This window comes from Camelus bactrianus, chromosome 7, assembly GCF_048773025.1.
Source record: "Camelus bactrianus isolate YW-2024 breed Bactrian camel chromosome 7, ASM4877302v1, whole genome shotgun sequence".
Taxonomy (NCBI): domain Eukaryota; kingdom Metazoa; phylum Chordata; class Mammalia; order Artiodactyla; family Camelidae; genus Camelus; species Camelus bactrianus.
The window spans coordinates 55843453-55855858 of NC_133545.1; the positions used below are offsets into that span (position 1 = coordinate 55843453).

The 12406-nt window shown below is 33.3% G+C and overlaps 1 protein-coding gene across 3 annotated transcripts in view; it reads right to left on the reverse strand.

Moving 5' to 3' along the window:
- The window catches only part of PHF14 (PHD finger protein 14), a 139306-nt gene that overhangs the window by 84397 nt on the left and 42503 nt on the right, over nt 1-12406 (reverse strand). For all 3 annotated transcript variants that reach the window (XM_045508460.2, XM_074367428.1, XM_010972069.3), the window contains exon 14: nt 9970-10138. In XM_045508460.2, the coding sequence (XP_045364416.1) occupies nt 9970-10138 (169 nt within the window). The remainder of the gene's footprint in view (nt 1-9969; nt 10139-12406) is intronic.

Sequence of the window (12406 nt, forward strand, 5' to 3'; positions counted from 1 at the left end):
ACATTCAAAATAAGTAAAATCCTGAAACTCTGCTTATCCCTTGTTCTCTTTATTTCATACTCCTGGAAAGAAATAAAAATGATGAATTTCCAAGACGCAAAAAGCACAGCAGGAACTTTTGGGTTCTGAATAAGATTATCTAAGATACAGACAACCACAGTGGGTCTCTTCCAAGTGAACTAAAGCGAATTAAGTAAGGTTCAGTTCACCACAAAAATTTTTCCAGGGTTTCTTTTAAAGACCTATGACAGATAGAGGCTATACAATTTGTTTAATACCTTAGAGGTCACTTTGTGTCTGATGATAAACTCAATGATAACTCCAATATCTAAAGTCCCCACACATAACCCTTTCTTCCCAGAACTGTAATAAAGTAATCAAAACAGTAATAAGGTAACAAGTAAATCAAGACGTGGGGACAATGAATGCCTGGTAACCTTTCGTCATTTCAATAAAGCTGAATCCAATGTTTCTATATTTCCACTAAACTAGCATCTAGAAAATTATATAAATGTAAAACATATTCCAGATTTTCAAACTCTCAAGACGTAAGTTCTAACTTTGTTAAATAGACACTACTTTGCATGTGTGTAAAACTAGTTTAAAAACAAATGCAATAAAAGCAGATGCTGGGAAATTTGCTTATCTCTCAAATGAAGACTGCCACTTGGAATAAGCTATTGATTTATAGTGTTAAGTAAAATGGAAAACAGACTAACAATGTGTTTATGTCTATTTCCAAACTAATGATCCAAAAAAGAAAAGGTGCATCCTGAAAACCAGTATGGTTTTAGTCAAAGCTGCTAAAAAGTACTCTGACTTTTTATTGCATTTCTTTCCAAAAAAGGAGATATATAAAACAATATAAAAATGTATGAGACACAAAGAAAGATCTGACAACTTCAAAGAGAGTAGAAAATGATGCACTGTGTGTAAAAGACTATGGAAAGATAGTCCAAACAAGTCCTTTGGCACTTCTTTAAAAGATGAAAAGTCACTAGATGACACAGAGTGTAAAGAAAACGAAAAGAAAAGCTTTCAAGTTACATTAAAGTTATTAGAAAATATGCCAAAAACTACAAATATCAATTTTAAAGTAACTTCAAAAGGAACATGGGTAAGCTAATTTATATTTTCTTCAAAAGTAATTTCCTTGCCTAACAGCAAGTGAAAAGTTTCCACATAAAATATAACGCAGAGAAAATGTCTAAATAACAAGGTACTTAAACAGAAGAATCCTAGGTTCCCTTTATAGTAATTCTATAGTTTCACCAATGAAATATGATTAATGTACAAGGAGAAAGGGACTAATTCCCTGACAAACAATAAAGGGCTAAAAAAACCCAAAAAACCTCTTCTAAAGTACACTGGTTTCAGGTGCACAGCCATAGTGGAAAATGGAAAGAATGCCTTTGTGAAATACTCACTAAATACCTCCTGTGGTCGATAGCAGACACAGTGGTGAACAGGAAAGCTCCCCTCCAGTTGGAGTTCAGGCCCATGAGTCCATGAATATCAAATACCCCTGCCTACCCAAACTTAAAACAGTAATAGGGTAAAAAAGTATGCTATTGCTTAAAAGTTCATTTAATAAGAAAGCTTGTTTCTGTTACTATTAAACAACATTTTATCTTTGGGAAATTACCATTATGAAGAAGTCAGTATGAAACTGGCTAAGTAAAACAATCAAATGTCACTTTGTAAACGAAGCAGAGAACTTTCAAAAAATAAAATCTTGAAAATAAGTCAATCTACAGTATGTATATTTGGTGGCTCACTTGTTGACAAGTGTCTCCTGGAATCACTCATACAATTTTTTTGGAAGAAGAATAATGATTATAATAAAGGTAATTGCCAGAAAGAGAAAAAGTAAAGATTACCAAAAAATGCGCTTTAAAAACAAAACAACAATAAAAACCCTAGAGTCTAACTACAAAGTATTACCATTTCCAGATTATTTGAATATCAGTGTGTATATTTTAACCCCCTCAGAAACAGTCTTAGGGATAAAAAATAAATACAACTGTGAAATCAAGAATGAGACTTTTACTTCTAAAAGAGATGGAAGATCATCTAATTTACTTTACAAATGAGGATACTGAGTGCAAACAAATTAAATTAAAGTACTTATTCAAGGCCACATAAAGGGTTATTGGCAAAATATGGACTAGAATTCAAATTTACCATGTGTTAGCCCCGGTACTTCCCACTACACTATGCTATCTTATAGGTTTTGATGCTACCTAAAACACTCAAGAATTTGATTTTGTACTATCTATCTTTTAAAGGGAATAATGCCACAAAGAAATTGTCCTAGAAAGGAAAATACCATTACATTTTAAATGGTTAGTTATTTTCTCAAGCATAATTTAAAAACATATCCATATACAAGATATTTCTAATTGAATAAATATAAGAAAGTTAGTTGTTAAAAAAATCTCTTAAATCCATCAATACACTAATGATCAGAATTTCCTTAACACAAGAATAATTTAAAGAGAAATGAGCTATCCTAAAAAATGTTCACTTATTTATGTGAAAAAATTAAATGGTTGAAATATTAAGTGACTTCTTGCTAAAGGTGCACTAACATTCATTAATCATCAATAACCTTAACTGATAAGTCAATCTATATTAACACTAAGTTATTAAGATTTGATCCAATTAACTTCTTTAAGATTTTACCAACTTATTAATGCAAGAGGCTGTTGCCATCAAGATACCTATCATAAAAATATGTTGTAAGGAAGACAGATCCAGGTGTTATACGGTACCTAAGTGCGGTTCAAAATTTTTCCACTACATTTTATGTTAAAGGCTCCAATGTTTTTAGAAGTGTTCAGCTTGCTCTTACTTTCAAAATTTCAACTTACATATACCAAGGCTTTGGGCAATGGAAAGTAAAGACCTCATCAGCCAGCAGAATACTTTCTTACTAGTATAAGCCAACTTGCAGTCTTCGTTGCTCATCTCAATCTTCCGTCTTTCTTTTTCTGTATCTACCTGCTATTTAATGTACCTCTCATATAGGTACTGTACCTTCTAGTTTATATTACATTATTTAAGGGCCAACTTTCTATCACCATAGTTCCTTGAGGGCTTAGACCATGTCTTGATTTTAGAGTTCTATTCAAAGCATCTATTGCCCAATGCCTTACATCATTAATTGCTCAATAGGTGTATATTGAAAAAAATTAACCTGATCATGGTTCAAGAGTAGGACAAGGAGTCACAAAGACTGGAGAACATGGTAAGATCTGTATTCCCACGCAGCCAACTTATACTGCTTAACATAGAGAACTATTCACCTTAGGAATAAATATGACCAAAGCACTCATCCAAAAGATAATTACCTACAATTCTGATGACTAAAGATTCATGTTTCTATACATTATAAGCAAAAGTTTGTCTTAAAGTACTGCTTTCCCTTTATTGGACTCTGAAAGTTTATCCAAGAAGACCAAATAAATTAAAGATCAAACCACTGAGGCTGAGAGTTGTGTTGCATGAAACAGAAGTCAGGTCTAACTTCTAAGTGCTGTGAGATAAACTGGAAAATTAGCAAAATCAGAGGAGATGAAATAACTGAACTACTGGGATCTCTAAAGGTGTAAAAAACAAAACAATTAAGTCTTAAAACTAGAATACTATAAAATCATAAGAGTAGGTGATACTAGACAGTGAATGCACGATACAACAGTGAAACAGCAACCTACAAGGTCAACAGGATTACAAAGTCATTCTGGCTCAATGCCAGAGAAACAAACTGGAAAGGTAGAAGAAACAAGATACTATTTGAAACTAGTAGAAAGAAGAGTACTATAATAAAAATTCATAGTTGAAAGATTAGAGGCACATAATATTTTAAGAAGTTCAAGAAAAAAAATTTTAATCCAATATAGGAATCAAAGGAAAACACTATATATGAAGTACGGTGACTTTACATTTAAAGGTGGGCTAGATAAATACAGAGCTATAAAAAGGATTTCATGTAGAAGAAAAAAAGGCAATTTTCCCAGTACAAAAGAAGCTGAATTATATTATAATAAATGAGATTCTAGTCCCCAAAACTAAACCTTTTCATTCTTACAATAAATGAAAAAAATATTCCCACTTACTATTATTGGCTATCTATGCAAAAGTTAAAACTAGAGAAAACTGCTAGTTTTCTCCAGAATGTATAATTAGACAAATGAAAGTTATCATCTTATAAAATGGTATTATATACCATGTATACTGAATGTACAGATCCAATGCATAGGTCCAACCACTGAAACAAATTACATCAAGGTCAACCTTTGAAACATCTTGCAATGGATGGTATAAACTGTAGGAATTCTGAAGGAAAGAACTGCTTAATGGAATCAAAATAAAAGGGGCTCTCTTTGCCAAATTCTTTAATAAGAAAAGCCCTGTATTCATTTGTGTAGCTTCTATAAATAAGAGGAAGAGAGTCACCGAATTAACAAGGACATATCACCCATAAGAAGAACCTCTATTTTTTAAGGGGGGGGGGGGAAGGGAGGAAGGAAGAAGGCGAAAGAAATACGAGGGAGAGAAAAAACACCTGTGACCCACCCACAAATGAATGACACACATTGTGAGGGCTCAGCTGGATATTCAGCAAGCTAGAGAAGGAATTAGTTTCTCTCTTTTAAATACTGCTAAACCTATAAAAAGGCCAGGCTCACCCTCTACACTGAGGTTATGCTCTCGGTATTTTACAACTCTTCATGTCACCGTCTGTATTCACCCTGTCAGTGATTCACGTAACCATTTAATCAAGGATTTCGCGTGTGCCTTGCTCAATGCTCAGAGCCAGAAGAATATGGATGAAGAAGTCAGTCAGTCTTCAAAGAGGAAAGAGAAAGGGGAGGGGGAAAAGGAGTCTGGAATTGTCACTATTGAGGCACCCACCATGTGCCAAGTAAGCACTACATTAAGTACTTTTTAAACTACAGTTGGTTACTATGCTAGACTGTCTGTGGTCAATCTGGCACACACCTCCTCCACTATCACTACCAATGCCCTGCTTACTCTGCCTAGGGCTGGAAACCACATTTCCCATAGTTCCCTTCCCTGTATAGTTCCATGTTAGTAACCTCAGATTTGAAACAGGTAAGTAAAGCGAAGGCCATTTTTCTGAGGTCATGGGAGTCAGATGCTTGGCTCTTTCAGATACTGCAGCCTTGAATAACTTTCCATCAGCTCCCACTTCACAGCTTTGCCAACTTCCCCCAAAACTCTCATTTTCCACCCACTCAACAGTGCTGTTCAGCCTGAGATAGTCACCATCAAATTCTCTGATCTAATGTCAGCTTCCAACACTTGCTTGGTGCTTCAGGATAGATGTTTCACTGACAATTTCTCTTTATGTTCAGCAGAGCTCTTCCGACCTATGGCGACAGATTTCCTGACACCCATGCCCTCAGCTTTGCCAACAGTGGTATAAGGCCATAATCCTCCACTGAGTGACTTCTATTTTCTGACCAAACCCTTAGTCACTAAGCTGCTGGAAGCACAAAGAGCCTGTAATTCTAGCCCAAGAAGTGCCAGAAACAATTACTGGTAATCGTGTCTAGAATAAAGTAGTTACTGTATGAGCTCAGGAGCTACCTAAATTTGATTCCTAGGTCTACCACTTAGAAGCTGTATGTCCTTAGATAGGTTACTTAAACTCTCTGCCTCAGTTTCTCATTTTATGGCAACGATATCGGTTAACTACTTCATAGAATAGCAATGACAACTGAATAAATATAAAATACCTAGTAAATAAATGGTAAAGGTTAAGTTAACATATGCTTTCCAACCGTTTTTCTTATTTAGACTTAGTGCTCCTATTTGTACCCAGTAAAAGAGAACAGTAGCTACTGATACACAGAAATACTGGAGATGGAACATTTGCAAGCCACTCTAAGACGATGATACCAAGTCTTATCTCTGGAGCAGGAAACAGTATGCGAAGAATTTTCTAAAACCAGATCATTCCTCTTTTATTTATTAATACTTGAATATCTCTATGTTTCTTGAACTATCTCCGTAATACCTTTCCTTTGACTCACTGATCATTTTTTCCTTATTTTTTGACAGATACAGCAATAAAAATGTCAGATAATCAGAGTCCAAAATATGCATCCTTATAATAAAGGTAGATTATAATGTCAATTGGGTTGGGGAAGGGGAATGTTGAGAGAAAAGCCAAAGCAGACTTTAATTATATTTTTGAATTTCTTACAACAAAAAGTATTCACATATGACTTTTATAGTTAAAACTTAGTTTAAAAATAATCCTAACATTCAGAATGATAAATTAAAAAAAAATGATGGTAACCTAACAATTAAATATGAGATAACATTAAAATATAAATCAGAGAGAATCTCCATGTTTGTATAGGAAAGGAATTTTCTGAAAACATAGTATTTTCATTCTTACACTTAGAAATAGCTCTTTTAAACTATTTTTTAAAAACTCTAAATCATTAGTGCTATAATTTTTTTTCAAGTAACTTTTCTGGCTAATGTTTTATCACTTTGGGGTAGAAAATAATCAGGAAAAAAAAGTAATACTGAGACTATTCATTTTGAAAAGAATCTATATCTTATTAAATCTACTGTCTCAAAATATGTTGTATTCCTTCAGATTTCTATAAATTCTTATTAAGGAAATCAGAGTAGAATGAAATAAAAAGTGATTGTCCTCGATATCCAAATAATAAAAATATAGCAAGGTCTGATGAAGTGTTCTATTCCCTATTGCACTCTTTGGCCATGATTAATGGAAACTGCCTGTCAGCAGGAAAAAGTGGATGCCATATTTCTAATAGCAGCTTTGTTTGGCACAAAGCAGGCACTGGAGCACAAAGATTGAGTCTTTGGGCTCATCTCTCTTAACACTGATCAAACCAAGTGAACAAATCAAAAAGATACTCGTTGCTTAATCAAAAAAGCTGAGGTGCTATAAGCCAAATGTTTTAGGTAGATTTGGAGTGACTAGTTAGGGAAGAAAGAAAAATAGGAAAGAAAATCACTATGTGCTTCTCTGTCTTCACTCTCAATACACAGCATACACTCTTTTTTCCCACAGCAGATTTCACAGTACTCAACTTGGAGGAAAAAAAGCAAACCAAAATTCAGAACAGCAAAATAAACACATACTGGTAGTTCACACATGTCCTTGCTATCAATGTACTTACTGATTTTCTGCTTCTAATGTTTTTCTTTCCTTTTTGTTTGATTTTTTTTAAAGGATCAATTTCCTAAATGTAAACTAACCTTCAAATATTTTATTAACTTCTACACTATTGCACTGTGATTGACAGAAGTGATGACAAGGCTCTTACACAGCTTGGAAAGAAAAACTGTTCACATTCAATTGAAAGTACAAAGAAAAGGAGTATTGAATGGAATATTTAATGTGAATGAACTGTTATGTGAGTTACTAAGTGACTCACTTTCCACAGGTAACACTATGTTGTGGAATTAAGTAGCCACTTAATTCAGGCTATCTGAGTTCAATTTCTACTCTTTTCACTATCTGTAAGATCACAGGTAAGTTAACCAAGCCTTCTGTGCCTCAGTTTCATTTGAGTAATACAGGAGTTACAATAGTTAAATACTAACTTTTTTTTAAGGAGGAGTAGGGTAGAGGATTACTACAGTGTCTGGTATATAATCAATCCTCAGCAAATGTTAGATATTATTATTAAATCATCTTATATAAAAGAAAACTAATCCCCCACATCCTCTTCTAACTTAACTACCTTTGAAAAATGTAATGAAGTAAAATACACAAAGGTCAAGTAATAGGAAGAAATATAAAACAATAAAATGGCTAGATTCATCAGCAGTATAGATAAACAGAAGTTAAATTAACAGTAGCAACATACCAGGATTTACTCAAATATTCCAACATGTGAATCTCTTCCTTCCCCTTTTCATTCCCTTACTACCACTATGATGTTATTTTTTAAAATAAAGATATAAAGCATAAGAGTAACACCTAAGAAATCTGCTCGCCCAACCCCCTAATTCTAATTCATTTGCTTCTCTTCATTTTTTTTCTCATTCTCAAAAAGAGTGAGAAAGTAATAGAGGGTAAGGAAAACTTCAATAAAAATGGAACTTCAATCTAGAGTAGCCCTGATCATTTTATGTTTTTAATAGTTCTTGGAAAACTCCACAGAGACAGCCTTCAAAAAAAAAAAAAAAAAAAAAAAAAAAGAGAGAGAGAGAGAGAGAGATTAAAGTGCTATATACTTAATTATATAGTGAAGTCTGAATTTTTAAAAACAAAATTATTCTAATAGAACATCAATCCATATATTCCACAAAATGGATTGTTGAAACAAGAGGAAATAGTTCTAACTACCATGAAATAACTCAAAATTACCTTTCTAAAAATTGTGCTACCAATGTAATCCAAGGGAACATAACAAACTTAGCAGAAATGGAAAGTTATAGAACAAACGATCATTTTAACAGTCTTACTGAGTGATATATTATTCTGAAATGAGAAAGAGAAGTATTTCATGAATCCCCTATATCACAAAGATAAAATTTTCCTCAAAATTTTGAGCGAATAATATGACTATTGTGAAATGAAGTATAGTTTGATCAGTAGTGGCAAGAAAATAAAAACTTACAAAAGGAAAAATATTATTAGAAAGAATATAAGGATGGAATACCTCCAAATGTAATATATGTGCTAAAATAAAAAGTCTAAGTAGGAAGATACTAGGAACAACAATTAAAAAACTTGAAGGGAGAGAGAAATCAGTTATTTATTGTGAAAGGTTCTTGATTATGCAAACTAGTAGGCAGTATTAGGTTGGTAGAGCTCCCATGTAACTGGTAATAAATAGAAATGCTTTCTAGAAGAAATTCTTTAAACTCCTATCTCAAAGAATTTTCAATGAGAAACAGGCTAACTACCTGATAGAAAAGCTGAATAAGACTTGCATATACATTTCCTAGAAGAGGAAATACAACTGAGCAAAATATATAAGGAGACGCGATGCTCTAAGTCATCTACATACTGAGTGAAATGTGAAATAAAATGACTGTATACTATTTTACATGTATCACATTGAAAAGCATTAAAACTTTGGACAAAATAAGTGTGGGAACAAAAATAGCATTATTCACTGCTGGTATGTGTAAACTGGTATGAAAAACACTGGAATTACCTAGCAAAACTGAAAATGCAGATACCCTGTAACTAAGCAAATTCATCCCTTGCTATATACACTAACTCCTTGTTACAATGCTGCAGGAGACATTTAGAGAAACATTTTTTAAAGAGTTGCTTGTTAAAAAAAAAAAAAAGATGGAAACAAAACTGCCAAACTACAGAACAAAAGATAAATTAATAACTGTCTACTCTTTCAATAAAAAACTACACATTAGTGAAAATAAGTGAACTACATATACACACGTTAGTATGTATGAATCAAATCAGTATTATGTTGGTCAAAGTACTAAATAGCAGGGGAAAAAAGTCTGACTCCATTGATACAAAATTCAAAACCTGCAAAACTATGTATCATTTATGAATACATATATACATACATATATACATATAAAAAGAGGAAGAAGAGAGAATGAGAAATATAAAGTTGAGAAAGGAGGTGACCTCTGGGGTAGATGGATGGGGAAGTAAGTACTGAGGGATTCGCGGGGGACTTCAAAGGCTTTTGTTCTAATTTTGAAGTGGGTTTGTGGATACAATAGGTCTTCATTATTATTATGTTTAATGTTGACTATATAAAGTATAAATTCTCATGTATGACTTATATTTCATAATATAAAACAATAAAGTCTTAAGAATAACCAATAGCAATATACATGTTTCTTTCATTGGCTACTTGTACACGTTTACCCTTGTCCTTCTCACCTCTTCTTTTTTTTCTCCACCTCTTAAATTGTGGCCTCAGAATTTGCGATGGTTACAATAATTAGAGAATAAATTACCGTGTTTCTTATTGGAATCTTCTTGGGTTCTGGAGGCATATCCTGTGGAACAAATTTCACTGGTTCCTTAATCTGCCTCCTTGATCGTTTGGTCCCATCTGGTAAGGTTTCCATGGCCATGTCTGCTTCCATGTCACTGCTCCCTGCTTGGTCACATTCTGAACACTGCCTACATAAAGAAAAAAATGTAAGTCCATATGTTTATTTTTACCTTCTAGCATTAGCTATGGTTTTCATAAATTCAAAATTCAGGTATATATTTAGAACATACAAAAATATACACAGGCACAGCAAAAAAAAATGTGACAATGAATATATGCATGTTCATGTATAACTGAAAAATTGTGCTCTACGCCAGAATTTGACACAACATTGTAAAGTGACTATAACTCAATAAAAAAATGTTTAAAAAAATATACACAGGTACATGTAACCATAAGGTATACAAAGACTGTATATAAAGAAAAGCACATACATTCTTGTAAGAATGACAATAAATAATGTATAAAGCAATTCCATGTATCCCTTATAAATATCATAAGAACACATGCAATAGTGCAACATGTTGAAATGAACCAACATAAGAGGTTCAGCACTGATTAAAAAAATAGCTTCCCTTTGGAAATCATGATTTTTCCTTAACTGACATACACCATGACACCAGAAAACCAAAAGCATTTATTGACCCTGACTCTACTCCTCGTCATAGCAGTATCTTTTACTCTTAGTCAATGGCAAGCTGTGCTGAATATACCAAGAACATTCTCTAGAAACAGACTCCAAGAAGTGTTGAAAAAAATAGACTCATTTTAGTTGGTGGCCCATACTACTTATAAAAGAAAAAAAAGGAAATTTATGAAAAGAATGTATTAAAGCAGCATTTTTTAAAACATGGGCGGGGTGGGGGGTGGGGCAGAACAGGAAGCAAAAGGAATCTGAGTCTCCACCTAGAAAACAATTGCACTAGCAGAATCTGCCTGACAGCTATTTTGGAACTCTGGAGTCTACTGAAGACTTACAACGTTCAGGGAAAGGCTTGCATACGTAAACTACAGTTTATTTTGGTCAATTACATCTTTCAGCATAGTAGCAATTACTTAAACCCCATCTTAAACCACATGGCAGGCAGCTTTGCACATCTTCCTGCAGCAGCTTGACACAGCTTTTAGGAGCCAGGGTCGGCAAAATGAACCCTGTCCTCCAAACAACAGGGTTCTGTGCTCTGATCACTGCTGCTTCTGATCACTGATGGCAAACAAAGAGGTGGGTGACACCTCTTATTATTACAAGCCCCTCCCCCTTGGTCTGAAGTGACTTCCAAGACTTAAAAGACTGGCACCTTTTATCCCCTCCCTTCATTTTTCTCTTTTTTCCCTTTTGGGAACCAGACATTAAAAACTAGGATACTCAAAATAAAGTACACACACTGGAAAAAAAAATTAAATGACCACACTTGACCAGCCAAAGGCTCAGAAAAGACTTAAGAAGATCATTATGTTTATACTCTGGGTCGTTCCTTAACACAAAGACAGCCTACTATATAAAAACAAACAAACAAACAAAAAACCCGAAACACCACAAACCCTGAGGATGGAGGAGAATCTCATTTTCAGAGTTACCACATTATTAAATTCAAATGTACAGCTCTTGACCAAAAAAAAAAAAAAACCACAAGGCATACAATGACACAGGAAAGTACAGACCATTTAATGGAAAAAAATGGTTATAATACATAAAATTATATTTGACATTTAGTTTACATATGTGTTTATACCAGTACCCTTGAATGCAACTTATGATTCTCTCATAAAGTATTTTTGAAGACCGCTTATCATTTCAATTCATGCCCCATCAAAATTTATACCTTTTGCTCGTTAGTACAGCAAACTTAACATCAAACGAATATTTATGTTTTTAAAGTAACAGCTTTAAATTTTGAACTCCAGTAACAGAATTATATATATATGTCATGTGTTGCTAATACAAATACATTAATTGCTAACATGCAAATAAAATTTAAGGCATTAATTTTAATATCTTAAAATTCCCATTTATTTAAGCAAAAATATTAAGCAAAAATTTTAACACTAAAAACAATGACCAGTAAGAGAAAAACAAAGAACCTAATTATCACGTTATTTAAAAAATTTTACATATCTTTTGCTAAAACCAAGCACTTTATTCCTTGGATTCAAAATAAAAACATAAATAAAATGTAATACGGGCATCTTTTGTTTTACTGTGCTTCACAGATACTGCATTTTTTACAAATTGAAGATTTATGGTAAGCCTGCATCTAGCCAAGTCTACTGATGCTATTTTTCCAACAGCATTTGCTCACTTAGTATCTCAGTGTCACACTTTGGTAATTCTTGACATATTTCAAACTTTTTCAGCATTATTGTACTTTTTGTGGTGATCCGTGATCAGTGATCTT